This window comes from Mustelus asterias, chromosome 8, assembly GCF_964213995.1.
Source record: "Mustelus asterias chromosome 8, sMusAst1.hap1.1, whole genome shotgun sequence".
In the NCBI taxonomy this organism is placed as follows: Eukaryota; Metazoa; Chordata; class Chondrichthyes; order Carcharhiniformes; family Triakidae; genus Mustelus; species Mustelus asterias.
This window is the reverse complement of record NC_135808.1, coordinates 127416740-127437858: the sequence shown is the minus strand read 5'-3', so window position 1 is coordinate 127437858 and position 21119 is coordinate 127416740. Positions and strand designations below refer to the sequence as shown.

At 45.7% G+C, this 21119-nt stretch overlaps 1 protein-coding gene across 2 annotated transcripts in view; it reads left to right on the top strand.

Moving 5' to 3' along the window:
- The window catches only part of pigk (phosphatidylinositol glycan anchor biosynthesis, class K), a 165485-nt gene that overhangs the window by 55577 nt on the left and 88789 nt on the right, over positions 1-21119 (top strand). For both annotated transcript variants that reach the window (XM_078218940.1, XM_078218941.1), the window contains exon 9: positions 833-1005. In XM_078218940.1, coding sequence (XP_078075066.1) covers positions 833-1005 — 173 coding nt within the window. The remainder of the gene's footprint in view (positions 1-832; positions 1006-21119) is intronic.

Genomic DNA, 21119 nt, shown 5'->3' with positions numbered 1-21119 from the left:
GTACCCAGAGGAAGCCCACGCAGACACGGGGAGAATGTGCAAACTCTACACAGACGGTGATCCAAGCCAGGAATCAGAACCTGAGTCCCCAGCGCTGTTAGGCAGCAGTGCTAACCACTGTGCTACCATGCCGCCTAGGAGTGGTAAAAAGATTTATAACTTTTTACCATCATTTCCTGGCTTTTGTAACGTCTCTGCCAATTTTAGGAGCTCAGAAAGCTACCTGACAGCAGGTGAAGTGATGATGTTGATCTGAAGTCACTGTCACTGGAGGATATGTGGCAGCCATTCTGCACAAAGCAAGTTCAGCAAACAAGTTTGGCATAATTGCCAGATAATTTGCTAGTTTGTGATGATGGTTTTGGAATAAATATTGGCTGTGGCACCGTGATAACTCTCCTTACTCTTCTTTGGATTAGTGCTATGGGACCTTTGTTATCCACATGGGAGAGCAGGCAAGGTCTCGGTTTAATGTCTCACACAGCTGATGGCGTATCTGGCAGTGTAGCACTCCCTCGGCACTGTCTTGGGGTGTCAGTCTGAAGTGGGGTTTCAGTCCATGCCATTCCGATTCCGAGAGGAGATTGGTCCCTTTGACCTGTGACTGACCTAATTGAATGATGTCCTGTGCTCGAGGGACTGAATGACCATCATGGTTTTGTCATATACTTGCTGACAGATTTATCGGGATATTTTAGTCAGGTATACCAATTTGGGAAATTGCAGGATCTACTATGAGCTCTGTACCTGCAAACTGTGACAGACATGTTCTAATGTCTTTGCGAGGAGCTTCTTGCTTCTGCGTTAACCTTTGGCTTTTTTTGTCTTCCAGTTCAAAGTTTGTCCCCCGAGCCTCTGTGTTTCCACCCCTGGGCACAGGACTGATCTATTCCAGAGGAACCCCAACAGCGTTCTCATTACAGACTTCTTTGGCAGTGTCCGCAAGGTGGAAATAACAACCGACATCATCCAACTGACCCCGAATGACACTGAAACCGAACCAAAGTAAGTGGGTGTGTCTATGTGTGTGTGTGTCTCTGTGTGTGTGTCTCTGTGTGTGTGTCTCTGTGTGTGTGTCTCTGTGTGTGTGTCTATGTGTGTGTGTCTGTGTGTGTGTGTCTGTGTGTGTGTGTCTATGTGTGTGTGTCTGCCTGTGTGTGTGTGTGTCTCTGGGGTTCCTCTGGAATAGATCAGTGTGTGTGTGTGTGTCTGTGTGTGTGTCTGTGTGTGTGTCTGTGTGTGTGTCTGTGTGTGTGTGTCTGTGTGTGTGTGTCTGTGTGTGTGTGTGTGTGTGTCTGTGTGTGTGTGTCTGTGTGTGTGTGTGTGTGTGTGTGTGTGTGTGTGTGTGTGTCTGTGTGTGTGTGTCTGTGTGTGTGTGTCTGTGTGTCTGTGTGTCTGTGTCTGTGTGTCTGTGTGTCTGTGTGTGTGTCTGTGTGTGTGTGTCTGTGTGTGTGTGTCTGTGTGTGTGTGTCTGTGTGCGTGTCTGTGCGCGTGTGCGTGTGCGCGTGTGCGCGTGTGCGTGTGCGCGTGTGCGTGTGCGCGTGTGCCTGTGCGCGTGTGCCTGTGCGCGTGTGCCTGTGTGCGTGTGTGTGTGCCTGCCTGCCTGTGTGTGTGCCTGCCTGCCTGTGTGTGTGCCTGCCTGCCTGTGTGTGTGCCTGCCTGCCTGTGTGTGTGCCTGCCTGCCTGCCTGTGTGTGTGCCCGCCTGCCTGTGTGTGTGTGTGTGCGCCTGCCTATGTCTCTCTCTCTCCCTCTCTGTCTGCGAGTGTGTGTGTCTCTCTGTCTGCGAGTGTGTTTGTCTTTCTCTGTCTGCTTGTGTGTGTGTGTGTGTGTGTGTGCATGTATGCACGCTCATGTCTGTGTATGCATATGTCTGCATGTGTGTATTCATGTGTCTGTGTGCATCCGTGCATCTGTGTGTGTGTGTGAATGGGTCTGTGTATATTAGTTGCCTGTGAATGAATTGCTGTTGGCGAATGTATCAATTGTTTTCCTGAAGCCAGGGCAGTGTGACTAATGTAAGTGTTAAGGGTAGAATGAATGTAGCAATGTAGGTGTGTAATTGCTGCAAAAGACATTTTGCCAAAGCTTTCCATCTTGTACTCATCAGGATAGTTGCAAGAATAACAACATCAGGGGAGACAACAACTTTATACTGCATCAGAAGGGAGTGCTGATTGGTTGGCAAGTGGCTCTGATTGGTAGTGATGTTGCCATGGAGAATGCACCAGTTAATGGTGACTGACAGTTAATTGCCAAGCATTATTTGAAATTTAGAGCAGGCAGCTTGATTCTGGTCAAGACATTGCCCCGAGGAATGAATCAGCGAATGAATATCACTTAGTTTATTTAGCTGAAACAGGTGCAATGTGTTCTTCTGTCTGCAAAGAATCGGGTTCTGTGTATTAATGTATGTAGCTTCCAGTACACACACACACTTGTCAGGTTGTCAGTGTAATATTTAGCACACTATTAGGATTATTTGGCAAATATTGTCCAATTACAGAATCACATTTAATGTTCAACGCGGTGTTTTGAGTTTTGCAAGCAGAGTCTGTACCTTGCCCACCGCAAACAGCGGCTGGGATGTACTGTTTGATACGATCTGCCAGTCTTTGGGACGTGTGACCTACATACCTGGCATCACACTGGCATTGAAGTTCATATACCACATTACGCATTAAAGAACTCAGCGACCAGCCTGAACAAGACGCCACTACACTAACTGACTTCATTAGTAAGTGTATAGAAGACTGTGTGCCAAAGAAGCAAATCTGTGTGTTTCCCAACCGGAAACCATGGATGAACAGGGATATCCACTGCTTGCTGAAGTCCAGGTCTGAGGCGTTCAAGTCAGGCAACACTGATTGATACAAGAAATCCAGATACGATCTACGGAGAACCATCAAAGATACCAAAAGACAGTACTGAACTAAGCTAGAATCCCAGGCTAGCCGCACAGACTCCCACCGACTACGGCAAGGTCTGCAAGACCTAACAGACTACAAGATGAAGGCATTTAAAATGGCCGGCTCCAACGCACCCCTCCCCAATGAGCTCAAAACATTCTATGCCCGTTTTGAGCAAGTGGTCAGTGAGAGCACGCCTTTCCTGGAAGCTCGGCCTAACCGGTATCCGAGGTCACCATCACAGATGTCAGCTCAGCCTTCTTGAAAGCCAACCCACGGAAAGCGACTGGCCTGGACGGGGTACCCGGACGATAACTCAGATCATGTGCGGATCAGCTGACAGGGGCATTCACAGGCATCTTTAACCTCTCCTTACAACAATCTGAGGTCCCTATCTGCTTCAAGAAGACAACCATCATCCCTGTGCCAAAGAAAAGCCACAATGACTATCGTCCGGTGGCTCTGACATCCATTATTATGAAGTGCTTCAAAAGGTGAGTCATGGCACGAATCAATTCCAGCCTCCCGGACTACCTGGATTCACTACAGTTTGCCTCCCGCCGCAACAGGTCCACAGCAGACACCATCTCCCTGGCCCTACACTCACCCCTGGAACACTTAGATAGCAAGGACACCTACGGCAGACGCCTATTTATTGACTACAGCTCAGCCTTCAACACCATTATTCCCACAAAACCCATCTCCAAACTTCGTGGCCTGAGCCTCAGCTCCTCCCTCTGTGACTGGATCCTGAACTTCCGAACTCACAGACCACAATCAGTAAGGATAGGCAACAACACCTCCTCCATGATCATCTTCAACACCATGCCCCACAAGGCTGTGTTCTCAGCCCCCTACTATACTCCTTATACACCTAGGACTGTGTGGCCAAATTCCCCTCCAATTCGATTTTCAAGTTTGCTGATGATACCACCATAGTGGGTTGGATCTCAAACAATGACGAGACTGAGTACAGGAATGAGATAGAGAATCTAGTGAACTGGCGCGGCAACAATAATCTCTCCCTCAATGTCAACAAAACGAAGGAGATTGTCATCGGCTTCAGGAAGCGTAAAGGAGAACATGCCCCTGTCTACATCAATGGGGACAAAGTGGATCTTCAAGTTTCTGAGTATCCAGATCACCAACAACCTGTCCTGGTCCCCCCATGCCATCGCTTTAGTTAAGAAAGCCCATCACCGCCTCTACTTTCGCAGGAGGCTAAGGAAATCTGGCATGTCCGCTCTCTCCAACTTTTACAGCTGCACCGTAGAAAGCATTCTTTCTGGTTGTATCACAGCTTGGTATGGCTGCTGCTCTGTCCAAGACTGCAAGAAACTACAAAGAGTCGTGAATGTACCCCAATCCATCACGCAAACCAGCCTCCCATCCATTGACTCTGTCTACACTTCCCACTGCCTCGGCAAAGCAGCCAGCATAATCAAGGACCCCACGCACCCCGGACATTCTCTCTTCCACCTTCTTCCGTGAAAAAGATACAAAAGTCTGAGGTCATGTACCAACCGAACCAAGAACATCTTGTCACCAATGCCCTGTTTAACTGAAGCATAACCTCCAAGGTGGCGCTGGTGCGTGGCGACTTCTTGCAAGCACACCCTCTAATTTTATCTTTTACTCTCATTCTATGCTCTTAAAACCCTATTCTAACTTATTTTTGAATGGACCTACCTTACATTAAGCTGACCTTTCTCTACACCCTAGCTATGACTGTAACACTACATTCTGCACTCCCTCCCTTCCTTCTCTCTGAACAGTATGCTTTGTATAGTGCGCAAGAAGCAATACTTGTCACTGTATACTATTACATGTGACAATAATAAATCAAATCAAAATCAAAGATATTATTGGTGCAGACTCGATGGGCTGAAGGGCCTTTACTGTGCTGTATGTCTCTATGAGCTGAATGAATGGCTGTATAGCAACCACCGGGATAAAGAAAGAAACAAGCCGGCAAAAGAACATTTAAAAGAAAGCAGCAAGAAACACACGCTGAATAAAATGGAGGCAGAGGTTCTGCTCTCAAGTTGTCAAACTCGATATCAGATGTTGAATGCTGTCGAGTGCCAAATCCTGGAGCTGGCACTGAGCCTCCTGGACTCAATATTTAATTGACTAGAGAGAGATAATTCATTTTATTTGCTGACTTTTACAGGCAGATCTTCAGATACAGAATGCAATATAAAGGAGGTGTTTTATTTATGTATAACTATGTGTACAACTCCCTCTAGTGTGATGTTATTGTAAATATTAAAACATAAATTTCAGCCCGTTTGTGCTACAGGTGAGACTTTTTTTGTAACTCGTGTATTTTGACCGCTGTTTGATATTCTTTTCATCTCTTTGCTGTGAATGGTTTGCGCAACATTTGGCATTGAATCTTCTGGAAGCCCAGCGCCTCTTGCCAGTCCATCCTTAGCTATGTCAACAGCTTGAGTACATTTACCGATGTCAAAGTTCATGTGTTAATTTTCTGTCCACTTTGTCCAACTCACCATGTCGTTTTTGAGCCAATTCTTGCAAGTCAACTGCCTCCACCGGCTTGACATTGTTTGTGAACGTGATTAATTAATGTTGAGCTTTCAAATCTATAATTAATTTTTATTTCTCAAATTTATTGATTCAACTATTTCACACAGTTTTAAAGACAAACAGGACTCGGCGATTTTGAACATCACCGTACCCTTTTTGCAATCGTACTGCTTACTGACCCGGTGACTCTCATCATGTCTCTCATTCTGGAATCATAGAATCCCTACAGTGCAGGAGGCCATTCAGCCCATCGAGTGCACACCAACTCTCCAACAGAGCATGTAACCCAGGCCCACCCCCACCCCATTCGCTTAACCCCATGCATTTACCCCACTAATCCCCCTAACCACATTTTAGGGCACTGAGGGGCGATCTAGCATGGCTAATCCACCTAACCTGTGCATCTTTGGGCTTTGGGAGGAAACTGGAGCACCCAGAGACACGAGGAGAATGTGCAAACTCCACACAGACAGTGATCCAAGCCAGGAATCGAGCCCGGTCCCCTAGCAATGAGGCAGCAATGCTAACCACAACTCTACTGCCATGTCTCTCTCGGTGTTCTGGGATCAATACTATCTTTCCCTAACATATTCAGTTTGAACTGGTTTCATTAATGGAAGATTTTCATCATTATTTATGCTTAGAGAAAGGCCTTCCTCCGTAACACTTGAAGGCTGTATTTATTGAAGATTGTTTAATTGTGTGCTGATTCCCTGCGACATGCATCGCCATCTTTTTTTTTAGTGTATTGCTCTGAGGGATAAACCAGCGAAAGGCTGCCTCTTATTTTGCTGGTTCATTCCTCTCGGCAATGCCTTGACGAATCAGTCAAGCTGCCTGCTTTAAATGTCAAACAAAGATTACCAGTTAACTATCAGTCACCATCAACTGGTGCATTCTCCATGGCAATGCCTCTACCAATCAGAGTCCATTTGCCAACCAATCAATGCTATCTTTTCATGCAGGATAATTTTGTTGTTTTCCCTTTCATTGTATTCTTGCGAATTGTCCTGATGAGTGCAAGATTAAAAGCTTCGACAAAATTTGTTTTTTTTTCAGCAAAACCCAAGTTCTGTACTAGTAAATGACTATTTAACCAGTTTATTGGAGTTCTGTGACGAGGTAACATGTTTGTTCTTTTATTCATTCAAGGGATGTGGACTTAGCTGGCTAGGTCAGCATCTATTACCCATCCCTAATTGGCCTTGAGAAGGTGGTGGTGAGCTGCCTTCTTGGGCTGGTGCAATCCATATGATGTGGATTAAGGGGAACCAGTGGATGTACTGTACTTAAATTTCCAGAAGGCATTTGATAAGGTGCCACATCAAAGGTTATTGAGGAACACAAAAGCCTATGGTATGTGTGGTCATGTATTGATTTAGTTTGATTTATTATTGTCACATATGTTAGTACACAGTGAAAAAAGAACATACCGTTCATAGAGAAGGAAAGGTGAGAGTGCAGAATGTAGTGTCACAGTCATAGCTAGGGTGTAGTGAAAGATCAACTTAGTGCAAGGTAAGTCCATTCAAAAGTCTGATGGCAGCAGGGAAGAAGCTGTTTTTGCGTTAACTGGTACGCAACCTCAGACTTTTGTATTTTTTTCCTGACACAAGAAGGTGGAAGAGAGAATGTCCGGGATGTGTGGGGTCCTTAATTGTGCAGGCTGCTTTTCCGAGGCAGCGGGAAGTGTAGACAGAATCAATGGATGGGAGGCTGGTTTGCGTGATGAACTGGGCTTCATTAACGACCCTTTGTAGTTTCTTGCGGTCTTGGGCAGAGCAGGAGCAAGACCAAGCTGTGATACAACCAGAAAGAATGCTTTCTGTGGTGCATCTGTAAAAGTTGGTGAGAGTTGTAGTGGACATGCTGAATTTCCTTAGTCTTCTGAGAAAGTAGAGGCATAGGTGGGCTTTCTTAACTATAGTATCGACTGTGGGAACGAGGACAGGTTGTTGGTGATCTGAACACCTAAGAACTTGAAACCCTCGACCGTTTGAGTATGAAATGGAGGATTAGGCAGATGAATGCCTGGCTTGAGAGCTGGTGCAGGGGGCAGGGATTTAGATTTTTGGATCATTGAGATCTTTTCTGGGGAAGGGCTGAACTGTTCAAGAGGGATAGGTTACACCTGAACTGGAGGGGGACTAATATCCTGGCGGGGAGATTTGCTGGAGCCACTCGGGAGGGTTTAAACTAGTTTGGTGGGGGCATGGGATCCAAAGCAGTAGGGAGACAGAAGAGAAGTGTGAAGACAGCACAGAAGTTAAAGAGAGCACACTAAGTAGTAAAGGCAGTGTCTGTAATCCTAATACCAGACAGATCAGGCAAAAGCAAGACAGAGAGCAAGGGAAATCCAGATTAAACTGCATTTATTTCAATGCAAGAGGCCTGACGGGCAAGGCAGATGAACTCAGGGTATGGATGGTGGGACTGGGATATTTATAGCAATTACTGAAACATGGCTAAGGGAGGGACAGGACTGGCAGCTCAATGTTCCAGGGTACAGATGCTATAGGAAAGGTCGAACAGGAGGTAAGAGAGGAGGGGGAGTTGCACTTTTGATTGGGGAAAACGTCACGGCCGTACTGAGAAGGGATATATCTGAGGGTTCAGCAACTGAGTCTATATGGGTAGAACTGAGAAATAAGAAGGGGGAAATCACTTTGATAGGGTTGTACTATAGGCCCCCAAATAGTCGGCGGGAAATTGAGGAGCAAATATGTAAGGAGATTACGGATAGCTCCAAGAAAATTAGGGTGGTAATAGTCGGAGATTTTAATTTTCCCAACATTGACTGGGACAGCCATAGTATTAGAGGGTTGGATGGAGAGAAATTTGTTGAGTGTATTCAGGAGGAATTTCTCATTCAGTCTGTGGATGGCCCGACTGGAGAGGGGGCAAAACTTGACATCCTCTTGGGAAATAAGGAAGGGCAGGTGACAGAAGTGTTAGTGAGGGATCACTTTGGGACCAGTGACCATAATTCTATTGGTCTTAAGATAGTACATGGGACTTAATAGTATAGAGGGTTATAGGTAGGCCTAAAAGGTAGGGATATGTTCGGCACAACTTGTGGGGCCGAAGGGCCTGTTTTGTGCTGTAGTTTTCTATGTTTCTATGTTTTCTATAGCTATGGAGAATGATAGGTCTGGCCCAAAAGTTAAAATTCTAAATGGGGCAAAGCCAATTTTGATGGTATCAAGCAGGAACTTTGAAAAGTTAATTGGGGGAGTCTGTGGGAAGGCAAAGGGACGTCTGGTAAGTGGCATGCTTTCAAAAGTGTTTTAACCAGGGTTCAGGGTAAACACATTCCTCTTAGAATGAAGGGCAAGGTTGGCAGAAGTCGGGAACCCTGGATGATTTGGGATATTGAGGCCCTGGTCAAGAAGAAGCAAGAGGCACATGACATGCATAGGCAGCTGGGATCAAGTGAATCCCTTGAAGAGTATAGGGGGTGTAGGAGAAGAGTTAAGAGAGAAATCAGGAGGGCAAAAAGGGGACACGAGATTGTTTTGGCAGATAAGGCAAAGGAGAATCCAAAGAGCTTCTACAAATACATAAAGGGCAAAAGAGTAACTAGGGAGAGAGCAAGGCCTCTTAAGGATCAACAAGGTCATCTATGTGCGGATCCACAAGAGATGGGTGAGATCCTAAATGAATATTTCTCATCAGTATTTACTGTAGAGAAATATGTGAGGGAACTTGGGGAAATAAATAGTGATATCTTGAGGAGTGTACATATTACAGAGAAGAAGTCTTAAAGCGCATCAAGGTAGATAAATCCCCGGGACCTGATGAAGTGAGTGGAATCGGGTGAGTGGAATCGGCTGACGTCGGTGGTGGTGGAGGCAAACTCGTTGGGGTCTTTTAAGAGACTTCTGGATGAGTACATGGGATTTAATGGGATTGAGGGCTATAGATAGGCCTAGAGGTGGGGATGTGATCGGCGCAACTTGTGGGCCGAAGGGCCTGTTTGTGCTGTGGCTTTCTATGTTCTATAAGTGTATACCAGGACATTGTGGGAGGCTAGAGAGGAAATTGCGGGTCCCCTAGCCAAGATATTTGAATCATCGATTGTCACGGGTGAGGTGCCTGAAGATTGGAGAGTGGCAAATGTTGTGCCTTTGTTTTAAAAGGGCTGCAGGGACAAGCCTGGGAACTACAGGCCTGTGAGCCTCACATCTGTGGTGGGTAAATTGTTGGAAGGTATTTCAAGGGACAGGATCTACATTTAGAGATGCAAGGACTGATTAGGGACAGTCAGCATGTCTCACAAATTTGATTGAGTTTTTTGAAGGGGTAACCAAGAATGTAGATGAGGGCAGTGCAGTTGATGTTGTTCACATGGACTTTAGCAAGGCCTTTGACAAGGTGCCGCATTGTAGGTTGTTGCATAAGATTAAATCTCACGGGATCCAGGGTGAAGTATCCAAATGGATACATAATTGGCTTGATGACAGAAGCCAGAGGGTGGTTGTAGAGAGTTGTTTTTCAAACTGGAGGCCTGTGACCAGCGGTGTGCCTCAGGGATCAGTGCTGGGTCCACTGTTATTTGTCATTTATATTAATGATTTGGATGAGAATATAGGAGGTATGATTAGTAAGTGTGCAGGTGACACTAAGATTGGTGGCATAGTGGACAGTGAAGAAAGTTATCTCCAACTGCAACGGGATCTTGATCCCAGTGGGCTGACGAACGGCAGATGGAGTTTAATTTAGACAAATGCGAGGTGATGCATTTTGGAAGATTGAACCAGGGCAGGACTTACTCAGTTAATGGTAGGGCTTTGGGGAGAGTTACAGAACAGAGATCTAGGGGTGCATGTTCATAGCTCCTTGAAAGTGGAGTCACAGGTGGACAGAGTGGTGAAGAAGGCATTCGGCAGGCTTGGTTTCATTGGTCAGAACATTGAATACAGGAGTTGGAATGTCGTGTTGAAGTTGTACAAGACATTGGTAAGGCCACACTTGGAATACTGTGTGCAATTCTGGTCACCCTATTATAGAAAGGATATTATTAAACTAGAAAGAGTGCAGAAAAGATTTACTAGGATGCTACCAGGACTTGATGGATTGAGCTATAAGGAGAGGCTGGATAGACAGGGACTTTTTTCTCTGAAGTGTAGGAGGCTGAGGGGTGACCTTATAGAGGTCTATAAAATAATGAGGGGCATAGACAAGGTAGATAGTCAATATCTTTTCCCAAAGGTAGGGGAGTCTAAAACTAGAGGGCATAGGTTTAAGGGGAGAAATACAAAAGTGTCCAGGGGGGCAATTTTTTCACACAGAGGGTGGTGAGTGTTTGGAACAAGTTGCCAGAGGTAGTAGTAGAGGCGGGTACAATTTTGTCTTTTAAAAAGCATTTAGATATTTACATGATAAGATGGGTATAGAGGGATATGGGCCAAATGCGGGCAATTGGGATTAGCTTAGGGGTTTTAAAAAAGAAAGGGCGGCATGGATAAATTGGGCCGAAGGGCTTGTTTCCATGCTATAAACCTCTATTTCTACATTGTCCCTGTGGATAGAAGATTGGCTGGCTAACAGGAAACAGCAAATAGGCATAATTGGTTTTCTGGTTGGCAGGATGTAACGAGTGGTGTGCCACAGGGATCAGCGCCGGGGCTACAACTGTTTACAAGTTATATAAATGACTTGGATGAAGGGACTGAATGTATGGTTGCTAAATTTGGTGATGTTGGTAGGAAAGTAAGTTGTGAAGAGGATATAAGGAGGCTACAAAGGGACACAGATAGTTTAAGTGATTGGGCAAAAATCAGGCAAATGGAGTGTAATGTGGGCAAATGTGAAATGTCCACATCTAAGATGCAGAGGGATCTGGGTGTCCTTATGGATGAAGCACAAAAGGTCAGAATGCAGGCACAGCACGTAATTAGGAAAGTTAATAGAATGGTACTGTTTATTGCAAGAGGAATTGGATATAAAAGTAGGGATTTGATTTATTATTGTCACGTATTAATATACAGTGAAAAGTATTGTTTCCTCCGTGTTATACAGATAAGGCATACCGTTCATAGAGAAGGAAAGGAGTGCAGAAGAATGTAGTGTTACAGTCATAGAACATAGAACATAGAACATTACAGCGCAGAACAGGCCCTTCGGCCCACGATGTTGCACCGACCAGTTAAAAAAAAAAACTGTGACCCTCCAACCTAAACCAATTTCTTTTCGTCCATGAACCTATCTACGGATCTCTTAAACGCCCCCAAACTAGGCGCATTTACTACTGATGCTGGCAGGGCATTCCAATCCCTCACCACCCTCTGGGTAAAGAACCTACCCCTGACATCGGTTCTATAACTACCCCCCCTCAATTTAAAGCCATGCCCCCTCGTGCTGGATTTCTCCATCAGAGGAAAAAGGCTATCACTATCCACCCTATCTAAACCTCTAATCATCTTATATGTTTCAATAAGATCCCCTCTTAGCCGCCGCCTTTCCAGCGAAAACAATCCCAAATCCCTCAGCCTCTCCTCATAGGATCTCCCCTCCATACCAGGCAAGCTAGGGTGTGGAGAAAGATCAACTTAACATAAGATAGGTCCATTCAAAAAAGAGAATAGAGTTTTCAGAGCATAGAACGAGAGTAAAAGATAAAATTAGAGGGTATGCTTGCAAGAAGTCGCCACACACAGGTGCCATCTTGGAGGCTATGCTTCCGTTAAACTGGGCATTGGTGAGATCACATCTAGAATACTGTGTACAGTATTAATCTCCTTTTGAGGAAGGATATAAATGTGTGGGTAACTATTCAGAGAAGGTTTACAGTACTGGTCTAATACCGGGAATAGGAAGGTTGCACAGGCTAGGCCTGTATTGGCTGGAGTTTAGAAAGGTGAGAGGAAACTTGATTGAAACGGAAAATGTACAAGATTCTGAGGAGTCTTAACGGTGAATGTGGAGAGGATGTTTCCTCTTGTGGGAGAATCTGGAACTAAGGGGTCACTCATTTAAAGCAAAGGTGAGGAGAATTTATTTCTGAGGGCTGAGTGTCTTTGGAACTCCCTCCCTCAAAAGGTGGTGGCAGCAGAGACTTTGAATACTTTTAAAACAGAGCTAGATAGTTTCTTGATAAGCAAGGGCGGCAAAGTTATTGAGGGCAGGAGAGAATGTGGCTTTGAGGTCATAAGATATAGGAGCAGAATTAGGCCATTGGGCCCATCGAGTCTGCTCCTCCATTCAATCATGGCCGATATGATTCAAAATCAGACCAGCCATGACCTTCTTGAATGGTGGAGCAGGCTCGAGGGGCCGAGTGGCCTACCCCTCTTAATTCACATGTTCGAGATTTCGCCCTTGTTCCGATTACCTATCAGTGAAAATGTAGATTTAGTTGAAGCGCTGAAAATAATGAGGGGTTCAGTGAGTCGAAGAGTAGACATTGTTCTGATTGGCAGGAGGGTCTGTAACGGGAAGGCACAGATTTACTGTAATTGGCAATGCACCAGAGAGGAGGTGGTTTCACCATGTGGAGTGTTACAATCTAGAATGTACTGCCATAGAAAGGAGGGTGGCAGCAGATTCAGTTATAACTTTCAAAAGAGGGTGGAATATATATTTGAAACACGGTGGGGGAGTGGAACTATTTGGGCTGTCTTTCAAAAAGCCAGCAGCAGAAATGGTGTGTGGAGTGGCGTCCTGTGTTGCTCCATAATTCTATTATTATATGGAAGCACTGATGTAATTTTCACACCAACTAATTGTCTCGGACACAGGGAATTGCATTGCTGCCTTAATATCTGTATTCTAGCGATGGCGCAAAATGTCCTCTGCTTTCAATTAAAAAATTGGACCAAAGTGGTTTCTTTTGGTTGATTTGCGGGATACGGGCGTCTCTGGCTAGGCCACCATTTTATTACCCATCCCTAATTGCCCATGAGCAGATAGTGGTGAAACACAAAGTGGTGACATGAGCACGAAGAGGTGAGGGAGGAAAATACAAGTGCTGTGATGCACCAAGTACTCGTGTGTCACGACTGCTATCCAGTAGGTGTCCCCCTCTCTCCTTTTTTTAGAAACCAGGCACTGTGTATTCCTCGCTAATCTTACTCGCAGTGACTCCTCACTGTGCAAGCCACTGAAGCGGGACTCAAAACAGCACAGTATGAGAAGTTAATGATGTGAAAAAGCCACTTGGCCCTCTAAAGGTCATCTGCCTCGGATTAACAACAACTCGCATTTGCATGGGGCCCTTAACATCGTCAAATATCCTGATCAGAATAAAGATGGCACTGAATCATAGAATCCCTACAGTGCATCAGGAGGCCACTCAGCCCATCGAGTCTACACCGACAACAATCCCACCCAGGCCCTATTCCCATTACCCCACATATTTATCCTCCTAGTCTCCCTGACACTAATTTAGCATAGCCAATCCACCTAACCCGCACGTTTTTCGGACTGTTTGAGGAAACCGGAGCACCCAGAGGAAACCCACGCAGACACGGGGAGAATGTGCAAACTCCACATAGACGGTGACCCGAGGCTGGAATCGAACCTGAGTCCCTGGCGCTGTGAGGCAGCAGTGCTAACCACTGTGCTGCCGTGCCGCCCTAGTTTATTTATTAGTGTCACAGGTAGACTTACATTAACACTGCAATGAAGTTATTTTGAAAATCCCCTAGTCACCACACTCCGGCACCTGTTCGGGTACACTGAGGGAGAATTTATCACGGCCAATGCACCTAACCAGCACGTCTTTCGGACTGTGGGAGGAAACCGGAGCACCCGGAGGAAACTCACACAGACAAGGAGAGAACGTGCAAACTCCACACAGACAGTGACCCAAGCCGGTAGTTGAACCCGGCTCACCGGTGCTGAGAGGCAGCAGTGCTGACCACTGTGCCATCGTGCCGGAGAGTCATTAATGCACAGAAGGAAGCCATTTTGTCCATTGCATCCACCCGCGAGATATTGGGAAGTTGTGATCAGTGCGATATTAATAAAAACCTTTCTATTATGAATCCTGTCCCGGTTAATCAGCTCAGCCGCTTTCCAGTAGCTGTGGTCTGCAGCTTCCTAATGTAAAGAGCCATCGGCCTAACCAAAATCAAAACCTCTCCAAAGGTAATTGAAGTTGAAAATATAGAAAATTAAAAGCTCGTTGCAGAAGCTTATTGGTGAAACTGCAGGTTTAATCGAGGTACTCAATGATGAGGCCTTATAGCAGAAACTGTTTCTCATAGCAGGGAGGATTGGTAACGAGAAGGCGCAGATTTAAGGTAATTGGTAAATGAGCCAGCAAGGAAAAGGCAGTGCTTTCATTCCACAGCTAGTTTTTCTGTCATTAACTTCCTATACTGTGATGTTTCGAGTCCTGCTTCAGTGGCTTGCGCAGGGAGGGATCACTGCAAGAAAGAAAGGACAGGGGTTCAAATCATGGTCAGACATAGCTTTTGGATTTAGACTTTGAAAGATTAGGGTAACGGTAAAGTCGCCATAGTCCCAGATGACCACAGGCTGCCCTCCTCTGAGGGGGAGAGCTGACTGGTGGCGATTTTAACCTGAGGATCACCACACATCAGGAGAGGGCGAGATGGGTGGCACAGTGGTTAGCACTGTTGCCTCACAGCGCCAGGAATCTGGTTTCAATTCCAGCCTCTGTCTGTGTGGAGTTTGCACATTCTCCCCGTGTCTGCATGGGTTTCTTCCAGGTGCTCCGGTCTCCTCCCACAGTCCAAAGATGTGCTGGTTGGGTCTATTGGCCATGCTAACTTGCCTCTTTGTGTCAGGGGGTTACGGGGATGGGGCCTAGGTGAGTTCACTGAGTTTCTGGATTAATAGTCTAGTGATAATACAACTGGGCCATCGCCTCCCCACCTGACCCTGAAATCATTAATATCGCACGTATCACAACTTCCCAGTGTCTCTCGGGTGGACTCGATGGGCTTCCTTCTGTGCCGGAATGATTCCATGGCTCTTTGGTTTGGTGTCACCTTTATTCTGACTTCATCACAAATGGCTTTTTAGATAGAGGTTAATGTTTTCTGTGAAATATTCCATACACACGCTTTGACCCAATTTATCACATTTACTCAAGTGCTTTTACTTTATGAGACAGACAAAGGACTGTGGTTCAAACTGAGTTTTATTAAAAACATTCACGGATTAAAGAAACAATCCTTACACAATAGATTAAGTTAACTAACCCCAAACTAGGTTAATTGCCTGAGAAATAGATATTACCCAGCCTAGTGAAATTGATTGGGCTGTGGGATTCAATTCACTGAACTCCCAGTGACAGGTGAACTCAGGGTCCTCTGAGCACAAAGTTGGATCCCGCACGCCTTCTTGCATCATCCCAGGTCGCAGTAGGTTTGGTGGAGTCTTCGCTGGAGTTTGTCTTGAATACGGCTGTTTTTATCCTTCTCTTTTCTTCTTTGAATGTTCCTTGGCTTTTGGCCAATGGGGTGACTGTGGGGGGTGGGGGTGGGGGTGGGGGGGAGGTGGTGGGAGATGGAGGGGGGTCACAGCACCCAGTGAGGTTAGCCCAGGTCACCCTAGTTGTACATATCTCTTTCCAGGATATTGCTAATAGGGAATCTGGCCAAAACTAGGGAATACACAATCATAATGTCTTCTGGCTGAGTACCTCCTGATGAGTTTTGGGCCATAACAACTATTCCATTGTAAAGTTTGAGCCTCTCTATTCAATATGTGTGAAGTCTGGGCTCTGCTTTCAGGTCAAGATGACATCCCTACTGTAAAGTGAAGCACCCCTGTTCGAGACGTGAGACAGTTCTGGTATGTGTCCCTGTTGGCTTTTGACCTGTAGTAAACTTAAAGAAGCAGTTTTTAGCTGTATTAATTTAAAATGTCCAGTTTTATGTTGGGCCGAATTTCTCAGGCCTTGTCCATTTGACCACAGTATAATGGCATGCAATTGGATAAGGAATTTGAAATGGAGGCAGAGCATTTGGGGGGTGGGGAGGGGGGTGCATGGAACTGTTGTTGGAGCTCTTTGCTTTGTTGAGCAGCTAGGGCTAGAACAGGCCGAACGGATCGAATGGCCTCCTGTGTTATAGAACACACCACCTGGAGGTTCCCCTCTGAGCCACTCACCATCCTGACTTGGAAATATATCGGCCAATCCTTCACTGTCGCTGGGTCAAAATCCTGGAATTCCCCCCCTCACAGCATTGTGGATGTACCTACACCTCAGGGACTGCAGTGGTTCCAGAAGGCAGCTCACCATCACCTTCTCAAGGGCAATTAGGGATGGGCAATAAATACTGGTCTAGCCAGCGACACCCACATCCCATGAAAATTAACTTTTTAAAAAAATCCACAACTTGATCAGATCAAATTTTAAAAAGTCCAATGAATACAATCCGAACTGAATTAATCTCTCCTCATATGCCAGAGCTGCCATCTCAGGAATCAGCATGGTAAACCTTGGCCACACCCCCTCTATAGCAAGGACATTCTTCCTCCGATAAGGACACCAAAACTGCACACAATACTCCAGATGTGGCCTCACCAGCACCCTATACAATTGCAGCAAAACATACCCTGTACTTGTTTCGAGAGTTCAGACAGTTACATGGGTAAAATGGGTATAGAGGGATATGGGCTAAATGTGGGCAATTGGGACTAGATTAGGGGTTTAAAAAAAACAGCGGCATGGACAAGTTGGGCCGAAGGGCCTGTTTCATAGAACAGCACAGAACAGGCCCTTCGGCCCACGATGTTGTGCCGACCTTCATCTGAAACCAAGATCAAGCTATCCCACTCCCTACCATCCTGGTGTGCTCCATGTGCCTATCCAATAACCGCTTAAATGTTCCTAAAGTGTCTGACTCCACTATCACTGCAGGCAGTCCATTCCACACCCCAACCACTCTCTGCGTGAAGAACCTACCTCTGATATCCTTCCTATATCTCCCACCATGAACCCTATAGTTATGCCCCCTCGTAATAGCTCCATCCACCCGAGGAAATAGTCTTTGAACGTTCACTCGATCTATCCCCTTCATCATTTTATAAACCTCTATTAAGTCTCCCCTCAATCTCCTCCGCTCCAGAGAGAACAGCCCCAGCTCCCTCAACCTTTCCTCATAAGACCGACACTCCAAACCAGGCAGCATCCTGGTAAATCTCCTCTGCACTCTTTCCAGCGCTTCCACATCCTTCTTATAGTGAGGTGACCAGAACTGCACGCAATATTCCAAATGCGGTCTCACCAAGGTCCTGTACAGTTGCAGCATAACCCCACGGCTCTTAAACTCCAACCCCCTGTTAATAAAAGCTAACACACTATATGCCTTCTTCACAGCTCTATCCACTTGAGTGGCAACCTTTAGAGATCTGTGGATATGGACCCCAAGATCTCTCTGTTCCTCCACAGTCTTCAGAACCCTACCTTTGACCCTGTAATCCACATTTAAATTAGTCCTACCAAAATGAATCACCTCACATTTATCAGGGTTAAACTCCATTTGCCATTTTTCAGCCCAGCTTTGCATCCTATCTATGTCTCTTTGCAGCCTGTAAACCTCTATGGCTCTACTCAAATCCTCTCGCTATGAAGGCCAACATACCATTTGCCGCCTTTACAACCTGCTGTACCTGCGCGCTTACTTTCAGCGACTGATGCACAAGGACACAGAGGTCTTGCTGAGTATCCACCTCTCTCAATTTACACCCATTCAAATAATAATCTGCCTTCCTATTTTTGCTACCGAAGTGGATAACCTCACATTTGTCCACATTATACTGCATCCGCCATGCAAATGCTCACACACTCAGCCTGTCCAAATCACGCTGAAGCATCTCTGTATCCTCCTCACAGCTCACCCTCCCGCCCAACTTTGTATCATCTGCAAATTTGGAGACAATGCATTCAGTTCCCTCTTCCAGATCATTAATGCGAACAGTTGGGGTCCTAGCACAGATCCCTGCGGAACCCCACTAGGCACTGACTTGCCAATCAGGAAAAGACCCATTTATGCCAACTCTTTGGCTTCCTATCTGCTAACCAGCTTTCTATCCATCTGAGGACATTACCTGCAGTCCCATGTGCAATAACTTTACATGGTAATCTGCTATATGAGACCTTGTCGAAAGCCTTCTGAAAGTCTTAATAAACCAAATCCACTGTTCTCCTTGGTCAATTCTACTAGTTACATTCTCAAAAAATTCCAATAGATTCGTCAAGCCTGAATTCCCCTCTGTAAATCAATGCTGACTTTGTCTGATTACAGCACTGCCTTCTAAATGCTGAACAATGAAATCCATGATAATAGACTCTAGCAATTCCTCCAATGCTGATGTTAGGCTCTTGGTCTATAGTTCCCTGTCTCTCTACCTCCCTTTTTGAATAGCGGGTTTACGCTAGCCACCCTCCAATCTGTAGGAACTATTCCAGAGTCCAAAGAATTTTGGAAAATGACCACCAATGGATCTACTATTTCCGGGGCACTACCCTTAAATACTCTGGGATGAAGATTATCAGAGCCTGGGGACTTACCCACCTTCAATCCCGTCAATTTCCCTGAAACCATTTCTCTACTAATGTTGATTTCCTTCAGCTCCTCACTAAAACTTGTTTCTCTCAGAACCTCTGGTAGGTTATTCATGTCTTCCTTTGTGAAGACTGAAGCAAAATACTCAGCTATTTCTTTATTCCATGTTATGAATTCTCCCAGACCTGCTGAGTTTTTCCGACATTTTCTAAGTGGTTTAAGAGGGCAGATTTGGAGGTGGTTAGAGAAAGGAAAAGGGCACAGAAGGATGTGTCATAGAAACATAGAAAAACTACAGCACAAACAGGCCCTTCGGCCCACAAATTGTGCCAAACACATCCCTACCTTCTAGACCTACCTATAACCCTCCATCCTATTAAGCTCCATGTACTCATCCAGGAGTCTCTTAAAAGACCCTATTGAGTTCGCCTCCACCACCACTGACGGCAGCCGATTCCACTCGCCCACCACCCTCTGTGTGAAAAACTTACCCCTAACCTCTCCCCTGTACCTACCCCCCAGCACCTTAAACCTGTGTCCTCTCGTAGCAGACATTTCCACCCTGGGAAAAAGCCTCTGAGAGTCCACCCGATCTATGCCTCTCAACATCTTATACACCTCTATTAGGTCTCCTCTCATCCTTCGTCTCTCCAAGGAGAAAAGACCGAGCTCCCTCAGCCTATCCTGATAAGGCATGCCACTCAATCCAGGCAACATCCTTGTAAATCTCCTCTGCACCCTTTTAATCTTTTCCACATCCTTCCTATAGTGAGGCGACCAGAACTGAGCACAGTACTCCAAGTGGGGTCTGACGAGGGTCTTATATAGCTGCATCATTATCCCCGGACTCCTAAACTCAATCCCTCGATTGATAAAGGCCAGCACACCATACGCCTTCTTAACCACCTCCTCCACCTGCGGGGCCGATTTTAGAGTCCTATGGACCCGGACCCCAAGGTCCTTCTGATCCTCTACCGTACTAAGAGTCTTTCCCTTTATATTGTACTCCTTCATCCCATTTGTCCTACCAAAATGGACCACGAGGCATTTATCTGGGTTGAAGTCCATCTGCCACTTGTCCGCCCAGTCTTGCATCCTATCTATGTCCCTCTGTAACTTCTGACATCCCTCCAGACTATCCACAACCCCACCAACCTTTGTGTCGTCGGCAAACTTACCAACCCATCCCTCCGCTTCCTCATCCAGGTCATTTATGAAAATGACAAACAGCAAGGGTCCCAGAACAGATCCCTGGGGTCGGTGAGGGTAGTTAGACTAGGATGGGAGGGGAGTTTGTGTTGTGTCTGTTGGATGGGATGAGTTTGTGTTGGGTCTGTTGGATGGGATGGCCAGTTTCTGTTCTGTAAAGGCAGTACAATTCTTACTGAACATCTACACTGGTTGCCTCAGCCACTTGATGTGGTCACGTGCTCCACATTCTAAGCATCCTCTGGGTAAAGGATTTCTCCTGAATTCCCGATTGGATTTATTAGTGACTGTCTCATATTTATGGCCTCCGGTTGTGGTCTCGCCCACAAGTAGAAGCAGCATCCCCTATCCCTACTCTATCAAACTCATTCATGATGTTTGCATAATCATATGTAGCGTTGGTTTCTGAATGACACAAAATGATTTATATCTTTAGGAAACTACATTTTCTCTTAAAAGAAGCCAGCGTTGTGATTGCATTGCTGTTTATAATGTATAATAGGAAGCAATGGTTTCCCAGGGAACAGGCCACTTTATGAGTCAGGCCCATAACTCTCACACCTACAGAGGAGATGATTTATTAGGTCTGATGGTGGCCTGTTTATCAAAATCATTACGCTCTTTTGTATCCTTTTTGTAGGTGCTGATGACATTTTAGGTGGTTGCGTTGTGAATTAGAAATTCAGATGGATTTATCTTGCTTTATCCAATATTTGAGGCAATTACCATATCAATTTTCATAACTGGCGTGCCAGTGGATCACCCACGGCTTTCAGCTCATTCTGTGCGCAGTGTGGCTGTGATGTTTGTTTGTTGGAGAACATCGCTTGAGACTGAGGTATGGGTTTAACTGCTCTATTCCTGTTACGGCCATTGCTGTGTCCTATAGGGCAGTTGCCAAATTCGGAGAACTCTGGTTAAAAAAAAAGCTTGGTGCATTTCCCGACCTCAGGACATCTCAGAAGT